Source organism: Peromyscus eremicus, chromosome 11 (assembly GCF_949786415.1).
Source record: "Peromyscus eremicus chromosome 11, PerEre_H2_v1, whole genome shotgun sequence".
NCBI lineage: Eukaryota > Metazoa > Chordata > Mammalia > Rodentia > Cricetidae > Peromyscus > Peromyscus eremicus.
In genome coordinates, this window is record NC_081427.1 from 11,227,192 (window position 1) to 11,254,341 (window position 27,150).

A 27,150-nucleotide genomic window follows, 5' to 3' on the forward strand; every position below is an offset into this window, starting at 1 on the left:
CAACCTTACTATCATCCCACCTGGGTGCTCAGACTACATGTGTGTCCATTTGTACATGTGCACTGGTAGATACTACTCCATACACTCATATCTCTATAGTCCTGACTGCTTTTCTATATACACTATTTCATATATAATAAATATAATGGAATGTTTCAGTTCTGTATCTATAGATATAGAAGAAGATAAACAAGAATAATTACATAAAGGAGGTACAATAATTTTCAAAATGGGGACTATACAAGAATATTTATAAGGACTTATCACTTTAAGGAAACATTTCGAGTCCTGAGTCCAACACCAGGATCAGCATGGAGCATGAGGCTCCAAATGAAGAATCTCACCTGTGCAACAGTTTATATATGAAGCTAATCTTAGCCAAATGGCACAAATATGGCTCTTATTAGCTGCTCTTTCTGTTCCCTTTCATCTCCAAGATCCTGAGAGCTTTCAAAGAACCACTGAACTCACCCTGTGAGAGACTTCTGGCAGATTTCCAACTGGTCCAGTAAGTGTGGCAGCAGCTGTCCCATGGTCTCATCTCCAACACAGCACTGAACAACATTGGATATCTCATGTGCCCGTGTCATAATCTTCACCCAAGACTTATCTATATTGGAAAAGCGCTTGGCTTCCTGTAGAAATGACATGGTGAAGAAGTCTATGGTCTGTGTCAGTGATGAAGCATCTCACTTGCCTCTGACTGAGGCCATCATTCCAACCAGGATATACATCAAAACAATACATGTCTAATGCCCATACATTCTATTTAAAGCCTCCTTGTGTCTTTTTCATTACAGCATCTTCTTTATTGAATATGGATCTGTACCTCAACTCACCCTGACATTTCTGCTATATTAATTAAAGCAGGAATTGAACTCAAAAGTAACTGTCTATACAAGATGACTTGGAAGAAAAAATAACTCCCAATTGTTTCCCTTAGTTATCCCTAAGTAGAGTGAATTTGTTGTTTTCAAGAGTCTTGAAGGGGATTAGATTGCATGTATGCTTAGAAAGGAAACACCAAGTATTTAAAAATAACAAGACACATGCAGAAACTCACTAGTCAGAGTGCAGAGAGTGAGTGTCAGTGGAGTGTTCAGCCACAAAAGGAACATCTATAGTACACCCCTTTCCCACAAGACTGGAGGGGGGGGTGGTATTTCATAACAACTGTAAAGAGCCAGGGGTTGAGAAGACTAGAATGGAACTATGTCTTCTGAACATGACAGGACCACTGCACTTATTAACTCACAGCTGCTATGGTGGCCTGCAAAAGACCTGCACAAAATCAAGACAGTCGACATTAGCATGATGGGAGAGGGTTCATGAGCCCACCCCACTGTAATGAGGAGCTATGAACAAGACGATGGCTTCTGGAGGGGGAGTGCCAATTTTCCTTTAAAGTGTGGTCCCTGGTAAGTCAACCATGCATGGATGACTCCATACCCAGGTGTATATCGACATAAACTGGACTCAGTGGGTTACTTAGAAAAAGAAAAAAATAGAACAAGGAGTTGCAGGCAGAGTGGGGCAGTAGATCTTGGAGGAGTTGGGGAAGGAGTGAAGATGGTGAATATGATCGAAATAATTAAACAATTATTAAATCATTAAAATTCTCAAACAATTAAAGCCAGGCAGTGTTGGTACACTCCTTTAATCTCAGCACTTGGAAGGCAGAGGCAGGTGTATCTCTATGAGTTCAAAGCCAGTCTGGTCTACATAGTGAGTTCCAGAACAGCCAGAGATACACAAAGAAACCCTGTCTCAAAACAACCCCCAAAAAATAATAATTCTCAAAGAATTAATAAAAAATAATTTTAAAATAACAATAAAATTCTAATATAACATTGAAAAACAGTCATTTTTCAGGAGAAAATGGAAAATGAATAGATTATTTGAGGATTGTTGGAATAATTATTCCTCCTTTTCTTCCTTAACAGTTCCTATATGCCACTAATGATAATAGATTCCCAAATATGAGAGCAAGAAATGAAACTTTAGACCTTAAATATTATATGTGAATGTTTCTACTGACACATGAAAAATAAAAACCAAAAATGCATAAATGAACACTTTAACTTTTAGTATATGAATGTATTTCCTGCTGACCAAAATAAAAATTCTCTACCTTACAAATGTTTAACAGATTTGCCTACTACAGTTCACTTAAACAACCAAGGAGAAAGTTACAGTGGACATAGTCATGGGCCTGAAATTAAAATAGGATGTTAAATGTCCTCACTTTTCAAGTAACTCAAGATAGTTAAATAAGGGTTTTTAAAGTTTAGTTTAAAATGTCTTAAGAAAATCTCAAAATGCATCCAATGTGTGCATGGTAAGGTAATTACAATTTGATATATATACTCAACATCTCAAAGAGACAGCCTTTCTTGCAGATTTCCAACCCTTAATTTTACAGCACATAGATAATGGGGTATATTCTATAGTGAGCATTATTTTAAAATACCAAATTGTCCTACCATCATCAAGATAACAATGCCATACGTTTACACTGTTTCAAACTCTACCTTCAAATTATTTGAAGACACATACCAATGACACAGAAATTCATTCTCTGAGGTTTTTTTAATCCTCAGTTTCCTATCAGACACCACAGTTTCATAGCATTTTTATTCTCTAATTATCATCTTATCTTCCTTCTCTTTCCCATAATCCCTCACTTCCTTTGAAAAATAATAACATCAGAAAAGAAAGCTAAGTTGCCCAGAAACAAAGGTTCAATGGAGATTACAATTCTTAGATCTTTCTCAAACTGAATAACCTGATGGAATCATAAAGAAAATTCCAGAACCTTGGGCAGCTGCTTGGCAATGTCTCCTCCCACGAAGACAGCTTCTAGATAAATCCACAAGTTTTGAACCGTCATCCAGTTCTCAATGATGTCTGTTGAGTTAGAAAGGCATTGAACCCATTTTTGAATCTGGGCTTTGAATGGCATGTTGTACCTAAAATAAGAAATACATGTTTTTGTTGTGTTTTAAAAAAAAAACAGTTTTTAACTTATATTTTTTAACTTTTATCGTACAGTCATTATAGTCAGTAAACAGGATGCTGCTGAATGTTTTGAGTATGGTTGTTACCGCTTTGATCCGGAGTATGGATAGCAACAAGAGCCTGATAATCTAAGAAAGAAATCAGGTGTGAGATAACTCCACCCAGATTCCAGAGAAATATAATTGAAGTCATTGTTGTGAAATCCAGGAATGTAACATTCTCTCTGCTGAGTTTCTGTGCCTGTCACACAGGAGGTATGGATTGTCATTCACTGGTGGCAATTCCAGGGCTATCGGTGGAAACTGGATAACAAATGTGAGCTCCAGCTGTGATAACATCTGGACTCTCTTTAGCCTTCTTCTCCCATGTCTCTTCCTAATTTCTCACCCTCCTCATGTCCGGCCATTTTATGCTATTATCAAATCCATAATATACAGATACCAAGCCTATAATAAGTAGTCAATAAATATATAATTGAATAAATGTTTCTCACACAACTCTTTGAGGTAGATATCATTGGTCAAGAAAAAGATACTCCTCCATCCCTAACACAGATCATTTACTTAGTATTTATGCTTGCTTTTTCTGTCTCTCTAGAAGTGCTATCATTCCAATCACCATCATTCTTTCTAGTTACAGTGTATAGCATCCAAGTTTATTAAAAACTCACCAAGTGCTGAATAGACCAAACTCAACACTATCAAGGGTCCAAAGACTAAATTTTATAGTTCATATCACTCACTCAGGTGTGCCAAATAAATTAAAATAACAGGAATTTTTTTTGAAATAACATTAAATGGGTAGTATTTCCTATATTTAAATTATTGATTTATAGAAGGCAAATGCCTAAAATTACAATGCTCAGGAGGCAGAGGCAGGAAAATCATGAGCTTAAGGTCATCCTGGACTACATAACAAGATCCTGTCTCCAAAATGTATTTTAGAGATATACATGAGGTGATATTTTTTCAGCCTAGAAAGGCACAACATCTTCATATCTCAGTGATAGCCACACAATCATCCTATCTTTGAGGTTTTGGTGTACAATAAACTATTTGGGGAAGAGCAAAGAGAAGTAAGTTCATTGAGAAATATGAGCCCATGGTTTCCATGTCAACACGGACTTGCTTTGCTGTTATAAAACCAAATGGTCAAACAGAAGTGTTAGCTGGTTTCTGTCTGCACCATTCTTCCTGCTGTTTTGATCTGCCATCAGTGAAGTATGCACACAACTAAATGCTTCCAGATCAGAAATGTTTTTGATCAAAAGTTTCTGCAAGCAGAATGATTCTAGAATTCAGAATAGCATTCCCATTGGAATCTGCAGCTTGTTGGACTGTCAGCTGTGCAGGGAGGCATGTCAGGAGCCAAGATAAATCCAAGTGCAATCCGAGGGGCTAATTACAGCTACCATTCTGTCCAGTTGATGACTCAGACACACCCCGCAGGGAGTAATGAAATGAAACCATTGTAGATCTCAAGAATAAGGAAATGGCTTCCCTACCTGTTGCTCAGGAGAGAGCTCAGCAGCATCAAGCTGTCCTCCATGCTGGCGATGACTTCTGAGGTACTGTCTCCTCTCAGGAGGAGTTCTCCACGGGTCTTAAAGCTGCTGAACGTTAATGTTTTGTTGTCCCATTCAGAGATCACTTGTTTCAGCTTTTGTTCAATGTCTCTCTCCTTCACTGCACTGATACAGATGTCCTATCAACACAGTAAGCTCTCGTTTATTCCAGGAAAGCTACATTGTCTTATTAATAGTCTAAGTCCGGAAGAGCTCCTCTTATCTATTTCATATGTATTTAAAGCATATACGTTTCCAAATATCAAATGCAATGCCATAAATTGTATGAATGTGTACATATAAGTAGAGGGAGAGGAGAATAAAGGTGTGTGTAAATAGAACCTTAATTTCTAAAATTTTCCATCATGTCAGAAAAATAAATGACAAAAAAGATTCAATATCCTCTTACATTGTAAAATATAATCATAGACTTAAGATTTGCTGTCTCTGATTTTCCTCTCGGGTCAATAAATGCAATGTGAAAGGAGAGAATAACTCTGAGTTCTTCTCTGCTCTCCAGGCACATTCCCAATTTCCTGTGCAGCTTCACCACCTCCCAGACTCATAGCTAAGCCCTGTCTTTATCTCATTTCCTCTCACTGTGTTTCTTTTCTGGAGAGGTCATCTCTGTCCATGTATTCAGTATCCTTTATATCTCTAGTCAAAACCCACATCTATTTGCCTCCCCGTTTCTCTGTGTGAGTATTCCAACAGAACCACAAGCACAACCCATGACCCCACCCAAATTCAAGTTTGACCTTGGCACCAATCATGCAATATGACTGCTTACAATGTCGTCTATCTCTGTGATCAATAGGCAGACCTGTGATCTATGCAGACCTCTCAAAAAGAAATCCACAGCTCATCACTGTCCCCCCTCCTTCAACAAATTCTGTCCAGTTTTACTCCCTAAAAAATTCCATGGATCTTTCCTTTACCCTTCAGCTTTACAACCTCTGCTTTCTGTCAACAACTCATTCCCTCTCCCCTGATCTAGTCTTACAATCTCTCAGTAGGTTTTCCCATCCCTTTATTCTTATCCTCATCTCTCTGCATATAACTATGAGGTTGAACTTTACAAAATGTGATGCTGTGTCATCCCCAATGAAAACACAGTTCCCAGGTGGCTCCACATTGCTCTGGAGACCAAAACCAACAACAGATTCAACACACACTCCACTTTGCCGGCCTCAACTGTCTCCCCTCTCTCCTCAACCATACCAGAGGGCCACAGAGCCATCTTCTGGTTCTTCCAAGACACTTCAGACACTTTACAAATGATGTTCTCCCTGCCTGGAATGGTTTTCTTTGCTCTTTCACAACCTCTCATCTCCAGAATACAACCACATTGCTTTCTTTCACCCAGACAGATTTGCATCCAGATAATACAAGCCATTTGTCACAGGCTTTCTGGGAGCAAGCAGTATACTTTTCTTTTGGTGCAATTTTCTACAGCTTGTAACTATAGCTTCATTTGAATAACTAATTATACTCATTATTTACCAATCTACAAAAGCAAGAATACATCTCTATATTTTTTAACATAGACCCTTTCCTATAATAGGCATTCAATAAACAAGGAATTGGTGGATGGATGCCAGGAATGTGTTGTTCTACTCCCTATCAACTGTACCTCTATTTCCTCTTTGTATTTCAGAAGAGGAGCCTCCATGATATTTCTCAACTTAAAGCTTTCATTGCCCACATCCAGACTGTGTCCAGTGAGAGCAGTTATCCTCTGCCAGTGTCTCTCCATCATGGCTTTACTAGCCATGTACTCCAGCAGTGGGCAGCACTCGCTGAAATCATCAATGGTCTTCTTCAAATCCAGAAAAGCCTGCCAATCCTTTAGGGCCCGGGGCAGCTTCCGACACCTGTGAGGGAAGCCAACAGAAAAGACCATTGAATTATTCAAAACCCAGACATTAACAATGAAAAATTGTCTGCTAACATTTCCATCTGAAATAATCTCCTCAGACACCATCTCATTTTGAAAGCACATGACTCATAAGCTATATATTAAAATAACATACTGGCATTTATTGTGGAAAAATCTTTCTCTAAATCAGAGGGGTTTTTTTTTTCAGTCTTTCATGACAATTGCCTAAGTGGATGTATTATTTTTAAAGGATAAGAAGTATCTTTCAACTCATTTCAACTTCACAAACATGAAGTTGAGAACTCTCCCAAAACACAACACAGCATAACGTCTCCGGCTGTTGACTCACACACAGCCAATGACCTTCCACTTTCCTCGGGCTTGGCTCTTAAACAATGCCAGAGAAAAAAAATGTGATCCTTGTTTTCATTGCAGGAAACTACCTACCACAAACTTCAAATGCTTCTAAGTGTGATACAAACAAATCAGCTTTCCTCCAACTACAGAAAAGGCCTGGTCACACTCAACCAGCTCTGAAGGAGGTGCTCCTTTCATTGTGCACACACAGGAAAAGCAATCAAAGAGCATTTCACAAGCATGTCACGTCAACGGTGACAGCAGTGCAGCAGGGTGTGCCGGGGAGTATTTCTGAAACACCTGCAGTGGCAAGAGAACTTGAAAGCCTATCCCACATGGATGTCAGGTAGGCTGGTGAGAGACTCGGAGAGGAAGTGCTTGCAACCATGGGGACCTGAGTTCAAGTCCCCAGCATCCACATAAAAAGCTGGTCACAGTGGCCAGTGTCTGTAATCCCAGAACCGGGGAGGCAGAGACAGGAAGGTCATGGAGACTCATTGGCCAGTCATTATAGCCAATCAGTGAGTTTCATGTTTGTGGCATGAATTGTTTGAAGGTCTTATTAATAAAAACAAACAGGGCCAGGTATTGGGGTGAATGCTGGAAAGTAGAGAGATAAAACACAAGCCACAGCCAATTCCTCAGCTGATCCTGTTTCCTCAGACTGGAAACCTCTGAGTCCTCACCTGAGTGGATCTCAGTTGAACTGCTGCTCAAAAGCCTAAAAGCTTAACCAGTCTATAGTTCTTTGTCCTCACACCTTAAATACCTTTCTGCTTCCTGCCATCACTTTCTGGGATTAAAGGCGTGTGTTACTATGCCTGGCTGTTTCCAGTGTGACTTTGAGCTCACAGAGATCCAGGTGGATCTTTGCCTCCAGAATACTAGGATTAAAGGTGTGTGTGCCACCATTTTCTGGCCTCTATGTCTGTCTAGTGGCTGTTCTGTTCTCTGACCCCAGATAAGTTTAGTAGTGTGCACAATATATTGGGGGACACAATATCACCAAACAAGTTCAGTGAAAAACTCTGTCTCCAAAAAAGAAAGATGATAATGAGAGAGGAAGACACTAACATGGACCTCTGTCCTCCATCTATCACACACAGAAGCCCTCTCCCCCCACAGACATTATATTGAGATTTCAATGGCTCTGGGAATGCAAAACATCTGATTTCTTACCTGTTCTGGAATTCTAAGAGTTCGTTGTTGATTTTTTCAATATTCACTTCTGACCAAAGGCTGTCTTGATAACTGTTCACAGTTTCTATGACACTGTTGTATAGGCTGTATATTTTCTGTAGAAGATTCAGCTGCTTCTTTATCTCAAGAAGCTGAGGATACTGAGTCACTGGCAAACCAAAAAGTTCCTCTCCTCCAGTGTAGGTGATATATTTACGATATATGTTATCAAATTGATTCTGATAAAAAAAGAAACATAAGTGAACTCCGTCCGGATGATTTACATATGGGCTAACACACAGGCAAGCAAGAATGTAATAGCTGAGGGCACATGTAAGTAACAGTAGTGAAGGAGCATAAAACACTTCCTTTTTCTGAAAATACTTCTAATTATAACCACAACAAACTACATTTTTAATGTAAGTACTTCCTCGTTCATACAATAGAATTTTTACACTTTGTGTGTGCTTAAAACACAAGGGTATTTATTACTTAGGAAGTTTGTAGAAATGTACAAGATTACCTGAAACATAATAAGCCTGTCGCTGGCTTCCTGGGGCTTCAAGCCACTCGCCATTGGACCATTCTGATGCAGATTAAACACAAAACATTAAAATGAACATCAGCACACAAAATGTCATGAGATCAACATACTGAGATATCAAAGTTTCTGTGTATGATATATACATGATAGGAAGCTGTGTGTGTGTGTGTGTGTGTGTGTGTGTGTGTGTGTGTGTTTTCAAAAAGAACTCTACTCTAAATGTAATCCACTTTGGAAGATGTTTCTAGTCTAATAAAGCTAATGAAATACCACAGTTTCCAGAGGTTAAGGAACTTGAAATTTTTTAACTATTTATCATTTACTTCTCAGGTGATACCAGCAAGGAGGAATCAATGGTTGTTCCAGAAAAAGCTTAGTGTTCTGGTTTTGAACAAAAGCACTGATGCCATTAGCTCACAGATTCTACCATTCTATCCATACATTCTAACAGCTATTTGGAAAATGAAACATAATCTCTATGGTCCAGTTCTGCGTTCCTGCATTATGACACCTTAAGTAACTTGGCTTTTATGTTTCCTTGACTGTGAAGTGAGTACACAGACCCAGTCTTCCATCTTTACGAGCTTTGCAGTTTGGAGTGCCGGTAGCTAATAGATTCAAAACTGACCCCATACTTACCTACTTCCCTTCTGCTGCATGTTATAATTGGTTAGAAATGGATGTCATCACACAACACACTTGCACTACAAGTTTTGCAATAAAGCCCATATACATGATTAAAATATGGATACTGGGGGACAAGGCTCCATCTGCCTTGTCTACCACTGTGCATGTCTTCAGTACAAGGGACAGTATCTACACAGGCTGAGAGCTTGGAGAATTAATGTGCACTATGGAAAGGGGGGGGGGGTCGTGTTTGTATTCTAATAGTATTATTCTATACAAACTTAGAAACCATTCTGGTTTTTATTTTAGTTTGAAGTAGGGTGGTACTGTAGCCCGGGAAGCAACTGAACACCTTCAGAACTTCTCAATCATCATTTCATGATAAATTAACTCTTAAGGGGAAGAATTCAAAAAGAGAAATATGTTTCCTCATGCAAATATAAAATTACTATTCCTAGGAAATTTTATGGAATTTAACATATAATTTTTTAAACAAATACATTTTGTGTATCCTGCCCATTCTCCCCTAAATTCTCACAGAGAGAAAGCCAGAGTCATACCAAATCATAGTCCAGGTAAAACTGCTGACAGTCTTGGAGGAACACTTCAACCACACCAATCAGCTCTTTCCGGAAACTGGGCTGCAGAGAGACTAGCTCATTCTGAAGGTCACCGGCCCGGGCCAGCAGCTTCTCCCAAGCATAGCGCAGAGTGTCAACTTTGTCCATCTCTTCCTTGGCAACCAGAAGTCCATACTTGTTAAGCAGGGCATAAGATTCCTATAGACAAGAAAGAAAACAGAATTTCTGGCAGTCAGATATATAAATCCTTATACCGTCACAGGCTGGAGCTGAGAATGGGGGTGGGGGGGACCAGCATGATGGAGAAGCCATCCTAAGGCCAATAAGTATTCTACTCATGAACTTTAAGGACCTAAGCTAGCAAAGGAGCCAGTCAGATCCAGTTCTCTCTTCTGTGAAATGAAGAGACTCTGGCTATTTCCCAGAATGTCTGCAAGTATCTAAAAACATCATTTTCAAAACTGTAAAACATGACACAAATAACAGATACTTTTACACAGGCCCCAAAATTGTATCTGAACACTGTAAAATTATATCAAGTGAATGAAAAAAACCATATAAAACTTAACTTCTAAAGTTAAGATAACAAAACGAGACACAATTTTAATTCAATCTTAGCTTCCTTTGTTCTTAAGAATGTCTGACAGTCAGACTCAAGAAAGTCCATTTCAACCAAAGCTTGAGCCACGGCTTTTCACTCAGACTGCAAAACGTTTGAACTAAAATATTAATGTGACAGGTTATGTCATCCCAAGTGCCCATAAATGTAAAAAAAAATATTAAATGGACTTGGTAGATTGTATGCAAATATGTATATACATATATAAAGAGAGATAATAATTTTAAAAGAGGTTATCAGTTTAAGAGGGGAAACATTGGAGGGGTGAAAATAGTGTAAATACTAACTGCTAATATGGCAACTACTAATAAAGGGGAAAATTTTTAATTCAGTTGAGTAAAGTTGGAATTTTTCTCCTTTGATTTATTCTTTTTATAATTTTTCATGCATGTATTCATTCTACATGGTTTTGTGCTACACATACAAGGACATTTTCATATAATTTTCATATAAGCCACTCTCAAAAAGATAAATATTGTGTGTTCTTACTCATTTGTGACTCCTAGACTTTATACAGATCCATAAAATTAGATGACCTGAAGGTGGAAATGAAACTGTCTGGGGAAACCAAGTGTATGGTGATATTTTATTTGTATTAAATGTTATTTGTATGTTAATAAATAAAGTTGCCCGGGGGTCACAGCTATTAGCAAGCCATAGGAAAGCAGGGCAGTGGTGGCGTACACTTGTAATCCCAGCACTTGGTAGGCAGAGCTGGGTAAGTCTCTGTGTGTTCAGGGATACAGCCATTATTGGACACACATGCCTTTAATCTCATACCAAGCAAGGAAAACCTGGAGGCCTATACAGACAGGCCGTGAGGAGGCAGTCATGTGGTTGGGTTTACAACCAATGAGAAGGCAGAACAGGAACACTATATAAAGACTTTAACACAGGGGTAGTTAGTTCGGAGAGGTAGGACCACTGCAGGAGGAAGGGCAAGGTTTTAGCTCTTAGCTCTGACCTCTTGGCTTTCTTCTTTGCATTGGTTCTGTGTTTCTTATTTAATAAGAAGGTTGGTTACATCTACAAATGGCGTCCAACATGGTGGCAAGAATTTCCACCTAAAAACTGAGAAAAAAGATTCTAAAACGGAGGTAAAAACAGCTTCCTAATTGTCTCTCTCAAATGAGCGGCAGCTGCCGGTTTGAGCTACTGGAGGGTTTCTGGCGTGTGCACTTGACCTGCAGTATGGTGGGAATGAGGCCTCTGCAAGTGGCACATTAAGCTGCATGGTGGATTTAGCCTTTGCTAGTACAAAACAAGAAAAGAGGTTTCTGGGCTACACACGGCTTGGATAAAAGCATAGACCCATGATAGCTCCCAGAGCTGGTGGTAAACGTAGCCATGTTGGGAAGCTGAGGTGGGCGGAGCCAGCAGCCACAGCTGCTGCAGCTTAAAGCAATAGATTCACAATAAGATTCAGATGTAATAGTTTACAATGTGTGTAAAATATACGTAGGCTTGAAAGAGACAAAAAAGGTGATATATACAGTTATATAAACAAATACATAGTTTTAAAAAATAAAGTCTTTAAAGAGACAGTAAAATTAATATAAAAATAAGCCACGTAAAGATGAATATTACACAGAGAATCTGGATTGTGTTGTCTTTGGGATTTTTAACTGCAGAAAAACATTTGAACATAAAAGATGTTGAGTTAAACCAATATGTATATTTTAAAGATACCATGACTTCAAAATTTGGATATAAGGATATGTTGCTTTGGAAAAGAGTCTCTTTTGTTCCCACAGAAAGCCAGAGGCTATGGATTTGTTCCAGATTAAGATACATCAGGTTTGACCAGCCAAGACCCCCTAAAAGGTCTCTGATGACACCATGGCCCAGATGATCCAACATCCAGAACGGTTTGAAGGCAACTGGCTCAGACAATACAGCCTCATGGACTATTCCATAATCCTAAAATTTTCTTTGTGTCCCCATAAGATACAGCATCCCCCTCCAGCAGGAAGTAGTAAGAGAAGCTACGCCCAAATTCCCAAATTATATGTAATTTTACTTTGTTAAGGTTAGAACCTACCTTTTTGAAAAAAAAAAAAAGGGGGGGGGAAGTGCTGTGGGATGTTCTGTATGGCAAGTGTGTTGCTGATTAGTCAATAAATAAAACACTGATTGGCCATTGGCTAGGCAGGAAGTGTAGGCGGGACAAGGAGGAGAATAAAGCTGGGAAGTGGAAGGCTGAGTCAGAGAGACACTGCCAGCCACCATGATGAGAAACAGCATGAGAAGATGCCGGTAAGCCACGAGCCATGTGGCAAGGTATAGATTAATGGAAATGGATTAATTTAAGCTGTAAGAACAGTTAGCAAGAAGCCTGCCACGGCCATACAGTTTGTAACCAATATAAATCTCTGTGTTTACTTGGTCGGGTCTGAGGCTGTGGGACTGGCAGGTGATAGAGATTTGTCCTGACTGTGGGCCAGGCAGGAAAACTCTAGCTACAGGGAGGGGCGAGAAAAATGCAGGAAATGTGGGTGGGGGCATACCCTCAAAGTTTGCTTTCATAAGGAATTATTTTCCCTGAGTACCCCTGGCCTCTTCTCCGCCATTATTGTCCCCACATAGATCTGGGAATATTGGATTGATGGTCTGGAAGTAGAGGAGAACACAGATTTAGGCAAACATAATCCATGCCTGTCTCCTCTTCCTCCTCCTCTTCCTTGTTGAAGACAGGCTGCAGTCTGTGCTTCAGTATAAATAAGATCGGAGTCACAGGGATGCCTAGAGCTGGAAGATCCAGAATGGTATTTGGATCTACTACATCACAACTTCCAAATGAGACCGTTGACTGTACTATTGTCTTAACTCTCAGGTAGAAAGATGTAGGGCTGTCTTCAGACTTAAGAGACTCCCCAATAACACACAGATAAGGGCCATTTGCCTTGATAGTTGAAGTCCTAAGAAGAAGATAGGCCACATAATTCCCCAAAGATGACAAAATATGAATGTGCCTTGGTCTATACCATTCATGGTAATATGAAACTTTTCAAAATTCAAGGAGAGATAAGGAAATTCAAAAATGGAAACTGCTCCTGAGCTTGAAAGTGTAAGTCCAGACATTTGAATTAAGTTTGATAAAAGGTGATGTTCTTACATCTGGATTTTTCTAAAGATTTATTTATTTTATTTTGTGTGTGTGAAAGTCTACCTACATGAGTTTAAGTGCACCCTGTACATGCAGTGCCCAAGGAAACCAGAAAATGGCAGTGGATCCTCTAGAGCCAGAGATACACGGGAATATGTGCTATTACATGGGTGCTGGGAACTGAACCTGGGTCCTCTGCAAAAGTAGCGAACACTCTCAACCACTGAGCTGTGGCTCTCTAGTCCCTTAAATCTGAATTTTTATAATGCCACAGTTATAGTAATACATTTAAAACAATAAATGCAGTAACCCATTTTTAATAAGGTTTTTCAGGGGGAAAAGTCAGTGCAGTATGTAACAAAACAAATGTAGGTGAGCAAGGTGGGGAGGCTCAGTAGGTAAAATGCTCGCCATGCAAGCATGAGAACCTGAGTTTGGATCCCTAGCATCCACATAAAATCCAGGCACAGTGGTGTATATATAACCCCAGTGCTAGGGGCTGAAATAAGTAAATCTAAGATTCACACTGACTACTCAGTCTAGCTGAAGGGGAATGCTTAAGGTTCAGTGAGATATCATAACTCAAAAATTAAGGTGAAGATGTGGTTGAGGAAGATATTTTGACATCAAAGTTGGGCTTCCACCTGCACCCACACATGTGTACACATGCATACTACAGAGAGAGAGAGAGAGAGAGAGAGAGAGAGAGAGAGAGAGAGAGAGAGAGAGAGAGAGAGATGCAATATTTCATTGTATGACTTGTTTGGCGTGTTTCCTTGTGTGAAAGTAGAGCTTTGGTAATGGTGGAATGGTACATGCATGCCTGGGTGCTATCAGACTGATAGCACATATCAAAGCTCTACTGGCCACCTGGGATTCCCATCTCCAACTGCTGAGGGTGTTGGTTTTAGGGACTGCTGCTTCCTCTTCTAGAAAATGACGCTGGATGGATGATCGCCCCCTCATGGAGAGATTATGGTCTACGACCCACTGACTCAGAGTCACAAAGAGAAGGATCTCACGCCTCCAGGAGGATGTAACTGTGTGACAAAATTTTCTCCAGAGTCCCCAGTGGTATCAGCCCGAAGATGGTCCACAGCGGAGACCTCAGCCTCGCTTAGCTTTTCTCTCATAATTTTTCCAGCTTTCACCACTCCCCTTCCCCCAAGAGCATTGGTCCATAAATAATTTGTCCAAAAAACATAAACCTGGCTCTTGGGCACATAAACTGGAGCCTGAAAGGTTCCCCACAAAGGGCGATCTCAGTGCTGAAATTGCTGCTTTTAGCTTTAATGCTTATTTGTCATTCCAGCACAGACCCAGTTACTATTCCTGCCAATGGCTTCCAAGGTGTGGAAGTATTTCTATAACGGACAAGCTGCCCATCTACCTCAATGGGTCCCACTTGGAAGTCTGTAGAGATCTGCTGCTCCCTGATTTCTTTCAGAGCAACCATTGCAATCCGAATATCATCCAAGTCTTTAATAGGCCGGTTCAGTTTCTTTTGGAATTCTTCAACAACCGCAAATATGCTTTCCATCTCACTCCTGTATTTTTTGTTACAGTGACGGCCAATAACAACCATCCAGGCTTTTGTCTCTGCTGTCAGAGAAAACTTCAAATCAGCTGTAAAAGCAAAACACCCACAGGTCAGTCTGAGAAGCCTGAACCAATGTGAAAAAGACACAGAATGTTGTTCACTCACGGTAACCACTATGAGTTAGAGCCATGTAAGTAAAAGTAGAATTAAAAATGGTTTCCAAGCTGGGTGTACAGCTCAGTCAGTGAGCACTTGCTGTGCCATCAGCAAAGCTGAAACCTGTAAAGCTCCAGGTTCAGAGAGAAACCCTATCCCAAGGGAATAAGATGGAGACGAGTCCAACAGGCCACCTGACATCCTCCTCGGACCTCCACACATCCACACACAGACATCACACAGACAAATACTACATACAAAGAAACTTTCTTAATCATTATAACTCAGTCATCTTATGAATCTTATTTTTACAACAATTCAAATCACATTTTAAAATCCTTACACACACGCACATGTGCATGCATGAGATAAGTAAGCTTCAAATGTTTGTTATTGTTACTTATAAAAGCTAAAACCTAATTCTAACTACAACACACTCATCCTCTCTCTCTAAACTATCCTTTATTTTCAAGTTAAACAGCAAAGATAGGCCAGAATGAATAAGTATGCAGAAGGGAATTAAAAACAAATCTATAAATTGGTCTTAAATCTTGCAGCTCATAAAAGGAAAGCTTTCTTTAAGAAAGCTAGAACTCTCTGGAATACTAATCCAGATCAAGAGACAGAGCAAATACTGCTGGATTCACATGATTGTCTGAAAGACAATTAACCAACCTGTGTACAGAGCAATGGAACCCACACGGATGTATTCGGGCTCTGCATTAATTTCCTGCTCCAGACGTTGGAAATAAAGAATCCTAGACTCAAATTCAGAAAGCAAAGGGTTTTGTGCAATAAATGACATAACGGTTTCTTCTTTCTCCTTCTGCCAAATGTGGTTGTAGCATTTGAAGCGATCCATGGATGTGATAACTTCCTAGAACAGAAATAATAGGTTTGTGTAGAAAAGGAGGACTCTGAAATGGCATGAGGATACAATTGAGGATTGGCTCGATGTTGACAGTTATCGCAAAGCTATTCACATATTTAGTTAATGATCTGGGATGAAATGGAAATGCCATAGAAACAAGCTATATACAATAACTAACAGTAACTTGGGGCTAGTATTTTGAAATCCCCAGTCTAAAGGGAGAGGAAAGAGCTGTGTAAAAACCGAGAAGGAAAGAAAGTCCTTGTTGGCCCTTGGGGACAGGAACCTCTTGATTAAAGGTCAACATTAGATCAAAAGGAAGAGGTGGGGTTGTGCCATTAGGAAGCACATGAGAAAAAGCCTGTGGGTCATTCTCTGCTCAAATCTCTTCCAAGAATCCTCATTGGTTAGACTTGATGTTTCTTTTCTATGGTTAAAATAAATACCATATATGTTTTTTGTTGCTAGCCCTAGGTCACTAAAACTACTGTGTCTTGTCCTTAGACTGCCATGATAGGGCTGGTTATTTTCAGAGAAAGCATTGGACTCTACTGCTGTGACGATTAGTTTTTATTTTCAATATGATTAGATTTTAAATCCACTAGAAAACACACTTTTGGACATGTCTATGAGGACATGTCTGAGAGGTTTAACTGAGGAGAGAAAGCTTACCCTGAATGTAGGCATCACCATCCTAGGGGCTGTGAGTCCTGGACTAAATGACAATGGGGGAAAGAAAAGGGAAGGTGAGGTCCAGCATTCAGCTCTCGATACCTCCTGACCACAGATTCACGGTGGCCAGCAGCCTCAGCTGTTCCCACCATGCCTTCCCTGCCATGATGGACTGTGCTCCCAGACTGTGAGTCAACATCAACCCTTCCTTTCTTAAGATGGGGTATCTCCTCAGAGCAGAGAGAAGTAACTAACACAAGTGCTGACTTATTTTGATGCAGTCTCTATAATTTCTGAAAATATATCTAATTGCTTATTTTCATACACTACTTTTTTCTCCACCCTTTGGTATAGAGCCTGATAAACTAAGCTCTATAGATACATAATTGTTGAATATGTGAACACTGTCCCTAGAGGGAAGTTAAACACAGGATCTTCAAATCGCTAAGAACAAAAGATTAAATATGCATAAATGCAAAGACTTGTTGTTCCCCGGGGAATACATTAAACAAAACTTAACAACATTTCTTCCTCTTGTTATAGCCACAGAAGTTTTTCTGGTGCTCTCCAACAAATGTAGCTCCTTCTAGTAAAACGGCCACAGAAAACACATGCTCACTAAGCAACTCCTCGCTCAACGCTGAGAAACACCTGAGAGTCAACTGGTTTTAATGAATGTGTGCCTAATCTTTAAACAAAAACTGATTTCAGGATCTTAAGTCTTTTTACCCACAAGGGCAAATTTGTCTGAATACAAAAAGAAAATTGAAGTGGCGGGGGGGCAGGTTAAAAAAAATGAACTGGCTTTATAGCCAACCAGTATGAGTTTGTATTGATGGTAGAAATATTTTAAAACTTGCTTATATCTGAATTTCATGTGGTAATACATGTGTGTGTGTGTGTGTGTGTGTGTGTGTGTGTGTGTGTGTGTGTGTGTTTGCATCTGATGTTTTATAAGATTTGCCTGTCCACATATAAGACAAGTGGCACACATCATCTACTGGCCAGGATACAATTCCTGGTATGGAAACTCTGAAATTCTGAGTCTGGTGAAATAACTCAGTGGGTTAAGTGCCCGCTGTTCACACAGGAAGCCCTGAGTGGGCATCCCCAATGTTCACATTAAGCCTGGTGCAGTAGCACACCTCCATAAAAAAATTAAATTTAATTTAAAAAAAAAAGGTGAGCCTTTTCTTCAGTGAGAGACCCTGTGGAGAGCAATAAAGGATGCCACAGTGACCTCTATCCTATATGTACACACACAGGTGAGTGCACCCATACAAACACATGATGGACACATATATATGCACACACACACACACACATACACACACACACACACACACAGACTGAACACCTTTTTCTGTTTTATTCTTTAATGGGGAACTATCACCTCCGTCTGAAGTTACATTCATTTATGTTAACAGAAAAGGTTAAAGACATTAAACAGAACAGGATCTGAAACAGGGAATTCACAGCTTTTCCACTGCATTCTAGATTAAAGGGTCTTTGGTGAACACTCAGTCACTGAACACAGACAAGATGTCTCTCATTGACCAAGGATGCTATTGGGGGTGAAATTTTGCATGCAGGGTGAGCATAGATGAAGTTCATGTGAGCACATGTAGGGCAGCCCAGGCCACGTGACAGCCTCATGACACATACCTTCTTGGTGGAGTTGATGATTGTGCTGAGCACGGAGACTAATTTTACAATCTCTTTGTTGTCAGAAATATTCTTATAGTAATTCTGGGTGTGCACAGGAATGGGCAAATTTACAGACGCTATCTCCAGGGTTTCTAAAGAAAAAGAGGAAAAGAAAAAAAGAAGATGTACAAGTTTCTGTCACGACAAAGATACTGAAAATCTGCATAAAAGTGTTGAATATAGTAGAGGAAACTGGCAACCTTAGCTGTTTGGGTACTAAGAAAATAAATCAGAGTCTTCGCCTATCCAGAGAGTATCCCTTCGAGAAGAAATGCTGGGTCTGAGGGGCAACAGCAAGTTCTGTGTGCCATGCGGTCCTCTGCTCTTCTCATTGTTTCCTCTCTGGCTATGTGACAGCCCTGAAGAGTCGCAGTCTTGCAGTCTTCCAGCTATGGAAACCAGCAGCCCACTAGTTTACAGCGGGAGGAGAAGTGGATTTGGGTCTTGTTGGCAAGTTCTGAAGAACCATTCCTAGCTGGCATGGCTCGAAGCTCCCTGCATGAACTGGATCCAAAGAACTGATCTTTGTCTAGCCTGAGTCAAAACTTCACGGAATGGGGGAGATGAAAGCTGTAGCCACACATTATTTGTCAAAATAAAAGATAAACGACTATACCATTGGCCCCAATCACTTAACTTCACCATCGTCTAAGACAATGGTGTTAATTTGGGGTGAAGATAACGGGGGTCAGCCGGGTTAGTCTGGGATCAAGAAAGTAAGGAGAGACCCGGGAAACGACACTGACAGAGAACTTCCAGAAAGCTCTAGAAGGATCCTGGGGTTCCCAAAGTCCGTACACAGAGCTGTGAGCATGCCCAGGAAGGATGGGGAAATGCCCAGTCTTCATCTCTGGCTAGCATTGAGGCCATCATAATCATTATATAAAGCCTGGGTAGTATTACTATTCTCCTGCGCACAGAGTCCCTAAGCAAAGGGTGAAGACTTAGGGACTCAAAACAGTGAAGTTTTATTTTTTTTCTTGAAATCTCCACACAATCCTTAGCTGACCTCTAAACAACCAGACACTACTGTAGCTGATGCTGGAAAAATAAAATGTTTTTTTTTTTTCTTTACAGATTTAGGCCATGGAGGCCAGAGCTGATGCATAATGTTCTTCCAGTGCTTAACTGGTTTTTTGTTTGTTTCTTTCTTTGTGTGTGTGTGTGTGTGTGTGTGTGTGTGTGTGTGTGTGTATTTTGTTTTTTAAGTGACATGGTTCAGCATTCCGATTTTATTTTATTTTCTAACTTTGTTATTGTACCTCAATCCCAAGAGTTCCTCTTTTATTACTTATTATTTATTTTTTAATTATTCACATTTTGCTCCCTTCCCCCAACTCCTTCCAGATCCACCCCATCTCCCTACCCACCCAACTTTTTGTTCTTTCTCTTGCTGTCTTTCAAAAAAAAGAATCAAAACAAGCAAGCACAAACCAAAAGACAAAACATGCCAAAACAAAACAAAAAGTCCATACACAAAAGAGTTCATTTTGTGTTGGCCAACGACTCCTGGGCATGGGACCTGCCTGGGGTATGATTAATATACCCAGTGATACTCCATTGGAGAAAAGATTTTCCCTTTCCTGGCATCAGGTCTCAATTGCAAATGTCTTCTTGATTAGGGGTGGGACACTGTGTCCACTTGATCACTTCAATCCTAGGATCTTGTCCAGCTTTAACTTGTTCAGGTCTTGTGCATGCTGCCACAGTTTCTGGAGTTTATATATACATCAGTCCTGTTGTGTGATCAGAAGACATGCTTTGTGTAATTTAAATCCTTTTCAATTTAAATGTACCGCAAATTGATGTACACATTCAGCATATCCCTATGTAAATGTTTTAACTGGTTTTTTTCATAGAAACTAACAAGCTGTTCCTAAAATTCATATAGAAACATGAAGGATCCAGCACAGATTGAGTTTTGAAAAAGAATGGAATAGCACAGGACTCACACTTTCTGACTTCACCCCTCCCAAGGAGCTAGAGATAGAGTAGGTGTTGGGGGGGTGGCAATATTCCTCAGTGGTGTGGCCCTGCTTCTTTGCCCCACTCAAGCAAATTGAGTGTGGCCACCCATGTTATGAAAACAGCCCTAATTACATGCCATGGGGCACAAAAAAGAAAAAAGAAATGACATGAAATAGGGAGAGGGAGGCACTTCTTATTTGGAAGAAGAAAGGGTTTAATGGGAATAGAATAAGAAAGAATGATGAGAAGGAACTTTGAACAAGGAAGAATATGTGAATGTAGAGGTAAAAGAACAAATAAATGACTTTCTGAATGCTTACTTCAAAGCTATAGTAGTAAAGTTAATGTGGCACTATAATAAGCATGAGTTGAGATTAACAGAGTAAAACCAAGAGTCCAGAAATAAAGGTTGAGATGTACACTCATATTTAAGGGAGTTTCAACAAAGGTCTCAAGAAAATTCAATTATAGAATAATGATTTTTTTTAGCTAACAGTGGAAGAACAAGTATACACCCACATGGAAAATAATGAATTTAAACTCCAACTTCACTAAAAATGAATCATAGACTGAAATATAAATGCTAAGCTATGCAACTTTAAAAGAGTATAAAGTCTTCCTAACCTTATGTTAAGTCACTGTTGCTTAGATACAAAATGAAAATACAACTAAATAGAACTTAAGCCTCAAATTTTATTCTTCAAAAGGTATCAATAAGAAATTGAAAATAAATCTATAGTGTAATTGAAAATGTTTACAATTTTATTCAGAACATAAAAATCTTACAGAAATTTGACTAAGTGAGTGAATTTTTAAGAACATGGAAAAATTGATAGATATTGCTCCAAAGAAGCATACAAATGACCAGAAACCACACAAAAAGGTGTGTAACTTCACTGGCCATTGCAGAAATTCACACCAAAACTACAGTGATGTGCCACTCTGTAGCTATTATAATGGCTACAGAGAAAAGGCAAAAGTAACTATCAGTGACTAGAAAGGAAAAAGCAATGAACCCCTCCTGCATTGCCCGTGGAGAAATAAAATGATGTTCTCACTTCCAAAGGTAGCTTGGCATTTCCTCCCAATGTTAAACATAAAGTTACCAAATGCTCAGTAATCCTAATTGTCAGTATAATCCAAGAGAAATAAAAACATTTCCACATAAAATGTTAGGCTTGGAAGATGGCTCAATTGGTAAAAATGTTTGCCACTTAGGCATGAGGACCTGAGTTTAGATTTTCTGCACCCATATCGACGCTGAGTATGCAACAAGCATGTGTAATAAACCAAGCACTGAGTGGGATGGGGAGAAACAGGCAGATCCCTGGAGCGTTCTCACCAGGCAACTTAACCAATTGATGAGCTCTAGGGTCAGTGAGACTCTGTCTCAAAACACAAGAGTGAGTGCAATTGAGGAAAACATCCAACATCAACTTCTGACCTCCACACACCCATGTACACACACATGCACACAAATAAATACCTGCATACACATGTACACATGCATAAAACACACAAACACCACTACACATTTGGAAGAATTATTAATAATAATGCAGAAATGGAAACAACCTAACTGTTCATTAACTCACTAAGAAATAAATAAAATGTAATTTATCTGTAGTGTGAAATATAATTCAATGATAAAAAGAAATGAATACTATGTGCCTGCAATCCTAGCACTCAGAAGGTAGGGGGTAGGATAATCTTGAGTTCAAGACTAGCCTGGACTATTTAACAAGTTCAAGGCCAGCCTAAGCTACACAATAAGATCCTGTCTCAAACAAGCAAGGTCTAAGAATGAAGCCAGTAGCAAAGCATTTGCCTGGCATATGCAGGGCCTGGGTCCCATCTATGTCACTACAGTAGAGAAAATGTAAAGTGAATGCTCCCTGCTACACGTGGATAAAAATGGAAATACTATGCCAAATGGAAGGAACCAGCCACAGAACACCACACACAGAATGATCCATTGTCAGGGATGGGAGATAGATCAATGGCTGCCTAGAACTGAGCAGAAAGAAAAAGCAAAATGAATGCTTATTGGAGCAGAGGTTCATCCTAAGATAATAAAAATGCTCTAAAATTAGACAACGATGATACTCTGGTTATACAAAAAACTCTGAACTCTACAGTTTAAAAAAAAAAAAAAACAGCCAGACTGTAGTCTGTTGTTTTAGTTCTGTGGTCATGTTTTCAGCACATATTTTTTCTTCTCAGGCTGTGATTCACGATTGAACATACTCACATTAGAAGACACTGAATTTTAAAAGATTCTAGGAACTAAAGCAATGTTTCCAGATAAAAAACAAAATAGAAGCTAATAAATAATAGCAAATGTTCTTTAATATTATATTTCTTTTTTAATTGTGTGTATGTATGTGTTGGGGGCTGGTCATGTGTACATGAGTGAAAGTACCCACAGAAGCCAGAAAAGGGTATCAGATGCCCTGGAGCCAGAGATGCAAGCAGTTGTAAGCCACCTGACAGGGATGCTGAGAACCAAACTCAGGTCCTCAGCAAGAGCAGTATGTACTCCTAACTGGTGAGCCATCTGTCCAGCCCCAGAAAGTGTTTCTTAGCTTGTTAATAAATAATGATAGATAGATTACAGATAGATAGATAGATAGATAGATAGATAGATAGATAGATAGATAGATAGATAGATAGATAGAGTAAAAGTAAAGTAAGTTATGGGAAAGAATTTTCAGCTACCTTCCTCATTAGTGCTATTTCAAAAAGGTACCGGCTTCCATTTCTTCCTTGTGGTTAGTCAATTTATCATCTCAGGGGAGAGCAATACCAACCAAATTCTATGTCTGTTAACTGTCAACTGTGATGCTGATTTAAAAGGAATGTGAGGACTGAAGAGGACATCTGATATCATTAGCAACTTGGATGCCGCCCCCCCCCCATTTTCCAGAATGCAAATGAAAACTGCTGGATGCACAGTGACACTCAGAATGTGTTAACAAAACAGAACTCATAATGGGTCGAAAATATGTATAACGTGCCAGGAAATATTCATTGTGAGGATAACCAGTTTTTCAGTAAAGTGTGAAATTAAAAACATTTCCTATCTTCAGTCATTAGTAGGTCAGACCAAACATCATTTATGCACGAGCAGTTTGTGATGGACACAACAGAAGCAGGAGATGTGTGATACTAAGGTATCAGTATGTGATTCTTAATATTTTTAAACTCAAAATGGCTCAAAGATTAATACTCTGATTGAACATGATTTGAAAACTGCACACGGCACAGGAGCTATTGTAAATCCATATTACAGATACTATAGTATCTGTATTATAGGTAGTATAAACATTTGGCTTATAATGACTTTGTTTTAAAAGTTGGGTAACATGGCTCAGCAACTGAGAGCACTTGCTGTTCTTGCAGAGAACCCTAGATCAGTTCCCAGCACCACGTCAGGTGCCTCACAACTTCCAGTAACTCCAGCTCCCCTTTCTGGCTTCCATGGGCATCTGCATATAAATACACATATGCACATAGAGAAACACTCACATACATACATACATACACACAGAGAGAGAGAGAGAGAGAGAGAGAGAGAGAGCCTTTTTTTCAATTTTATTACCTTGCAGCTCACTTTCCTCCGCCTCAACATCAGAATCACTGTCTTCACTGTTCTTCAGGGCAGCCATTTTTCTTTCATGCAACTTCCTCTAGAATGCAAGAGGATGCTTTTCAACCTTGCCCCATCTTTAAACAGAGCAGTTTCCAAATGAAGCAACTTTTTTTTTCATACTCTACCTACCATGGACAGCAGCTCAATGCTCCACTGTCTAACCCCCTTGGGGACATTGATGATGCATTCCACAGCTTTGTTCAGTGTCTGTTGTATGTCTTCCAGGGCAGGAGTCATAGCAATGTTGGGAATGGCCAGAGTGATGCTTGCCCGAAAAATGGGAAGATGGTTCTGCTTTGTCTTTGATGCATTGTTACTGTCTGAGTTAACATATCATTTTTTAATTGAAAATGGAATATACTTAACAGATCCCCCCAAAAAATTAAGACATACATAATACATATATAAGCAGACAAATATTTGTCAAATAAGTGCATAAATATTTGAAGATCTGATATTGCTCAATATAACAGCGATTCAGTGGATTCCAAGTCATTCTGCTGATTATAGTTTGCTGGTACATCTACATGAAAGGAAATGTTCAGTGTAGAAGTAGCAGGATGCCAGAAATGAATTAAATGCAGAGTAAGCAAACAAGAAATAAAGGACAAACTATAATAAATGAAAGTTAGAACAAGTGATTTTTGGAATTTCAAATAAAACACCTTCCACAAGGAATATATTCAAAAATTTGGGACAGTTGTCACATGTAGGGAAAAATTTAATGTAACTCATTATTTATAATAACGGAGCTTTAAAGTTGGATATATCTGTAAGTTTAAGGATGTAGACAGAGATGCATGTGTAGCATGTGCATGTGAACCACATATAATTTTATATAGTTGAAAATACCTGCAATGCACAAAGTTATGCAGTAACTGTGATTTACTGTTTTAACATATGAGCAAACATTTGGTGAGTCCTTTTAAAGCCTTGTGTCTAAGGAAGGAATTTTCTTCCATTCTGAGGTAAATGAAAGTCATGACCCAAAACATTCTTTCACAGACCTTTTTCTTCATCCACTTCCAATGCAATATTATGCTTCACTTTAATTAAAAATCTTCAAAATAAGTAAGTCTTTATTATCCTATTATTTTTTCTCAATTAATGGTGTCCCTTTCTACTATTCTTTAATTGGATTTTAATTTCAGAATATTCCTAATATTCATGGGGTTTTGTAGCCCAAACCTTTCTCTGAACAGTGCTGAGAAAATGAAGCAGCCAGCTGAAATATCATGAAAATAATTAAATAAATTCTAATTTTAAAGGGATGGCATCAATCTTTTCTCATTAATAAGATTGGTTAAACTCGGGAGAGCAGGCCCTGCACCTCACCTGGGCAGTACAATAGAGCCAGCTTCATTGGCAGAGGTGTAGGTGAGCCAGCCCGGATGTTGTGAACATGGGAGAGCTGTCCCCATTACTAATCTGCCGTGTGGTAACATGGATGGGGAAAAGATGCATGCCCCCCATGCCCATCAATGCCTGAGGCAGGTGGTTCTGAGGTACTAAGAACAGAGAGATGTCCCTACCCCCTCATCAGCTGCAGCACTCAGGAGAGTGACCCCTACACCTTGCTAGGCAACACAGTAGAGCTGTCTCTGAAGGTGTAGGTGTGGGGCAACCAACCCTGAGGACAGGGAAAACCCGAGAACTGGTCCCTTCCCTTGCTCATCACTGCAAGGGGTGAACTAGCCAGGGCAATGCTGGAGAGCTCCCCCTGGTGGCGGAGTCAGTGGAAACACTGGCAGGCTGACCAACCCTGCAACTCCCAGGACCCAAAACCAGGGTTATGAGTTGGCCCACCCCAACATCCACCCTATGTGTGATCTGCTGGAGCACAGAGGTGGTGTCAGTCCTGTGGACCCGGGGCTGGAGGGTCTCCACAACAGAGAGGAACAATGGGATGTCCAGGAAGAGTCCCACTGAGGGCCCAGTGTCAATGGTCCAATGATTGAGACCAAGGGCCTCGAACCAGACCAACGATTCTTTGCAATAAACGCCTACATGTAAAAATGTACGGATAAAGGGGTTTACTCTGTGACTCACTGTGTCACACTGAGTCTTCCATGATGAAATTTTTCCCTTCTTCCTATTTTTTTCTTTTTTTCTCTTAAATTGTATCTTGTTTTATTTGGAGGGGGGAAGGAAACAGGTGGGATCTAGTGGCATGATGTGAAAGACACAAATAAATAAATAAATAGATAAATAAATAAATAAATAAAATGTTAAAAAATAAAAAGATTGATTAATAACTAAAAATTCACCACTGAAAAAAATTCTCCCATATATCTTCTGTTAAAACTGCTTTTCTCTCTTGGATCAAACAATTTTCTTCATGTTTTCATTTTATTACAGGAGCATTTTAAATTATGTTGATTTTTATGTCATCAATATTTCAGTACCTTTGGCAAAAAAATCTTTCCAGGCCCTAGATTTCTCAGTTTTAATACAAGTGATAAGAGGACCCACGTCATAGAATAGGGCAAAAGTCACGCCACTGAAACTTATTAGGAAGTGCATAACGAATGGTATTGTTTTTTAGATTATTAAAATTTAACAGGAGTGTACACACACACACACACACACACACACACACATACACACACACACACACACACCACACACCACACGCACCACACGCACCACACGCACCCCACACACACCCCACACACACCACACACACACACACACACACCACACACACACACACACCACACACACACACACCACACACACCACACACACCACACACACACACACACACACCACACACACCACACACACACACACACCACACACACCACACACACACACACACACCACACACACCACACATACCACACATACACACACACCACACACACCACATACACCACACACACACCACACACACACACACACCACATCACACACGCACCACACACACACATACCACACACACACCACACATACACACACACCACACACACACACACACACACACCACACACACACACACCACATCACACACACCACATACACCACATACACACCACACACCACACACACACACACACACATACACACACACACACACACGCACACCAGCCTTCTACCTGATCAACCCA

The 27,150-nt window shown here is 39.7% G+C and overlaps 1 protein-coding gene across 1 annotated transcript in view; it reads right to left on the reverse strand.

Moving 5' to 3' along the window:
* Positions 1–27,150, reverse strand: part of Dnah5 (dynein axonemal heavy chain 5) — a gene marked incomplete at its 5' end in the record, with an annotated part of 220,050 nt that overhangs the window by 147,110 nt on the left and 45,790 nt on the right. The window contains 12 exons of the mRNA XM_059276732.1: positions 472–635; positions 2,816–2,969; positions 4,523–4,722; positions 6,216–6,456; positions 7,998–8,236; positions 8,521–8,583; positions 9,729–9,947; positions 14,865–15,100; positions 15,846–16,047; positions 18,379–18,512; positions 23,990–24,077; positions 24,170–24,360. Coding sequence (XP_059132715.1) covers positions 472–635; positions 2,816–2,969; positions 4,523–4,722; positions 6,216–6,456; positions 7,998–8,236; positions 8,521–8,583; positions 9,729–9,947; positions 14,865–15,100; positions 15,846–16,047; positions 18,379–18,512; positions 23,990–24,077; positions 24,170–24,360 — 2,131 coding nt within the window. The remainder of the gene's footprint in view (positions 1–471; positions 636–2,815; positions 2,970–4,522; positions 4,723–6,215; positions 6,457–7,997; positions 8,237–8,520; positions 8,584–9,728; positions 9,948–14,864; positions 15,101–15,845; positions 16,048–18,378; positions 18,513–23,989; positions 24,078–24,169; positions 24,361–27,150) is intronic.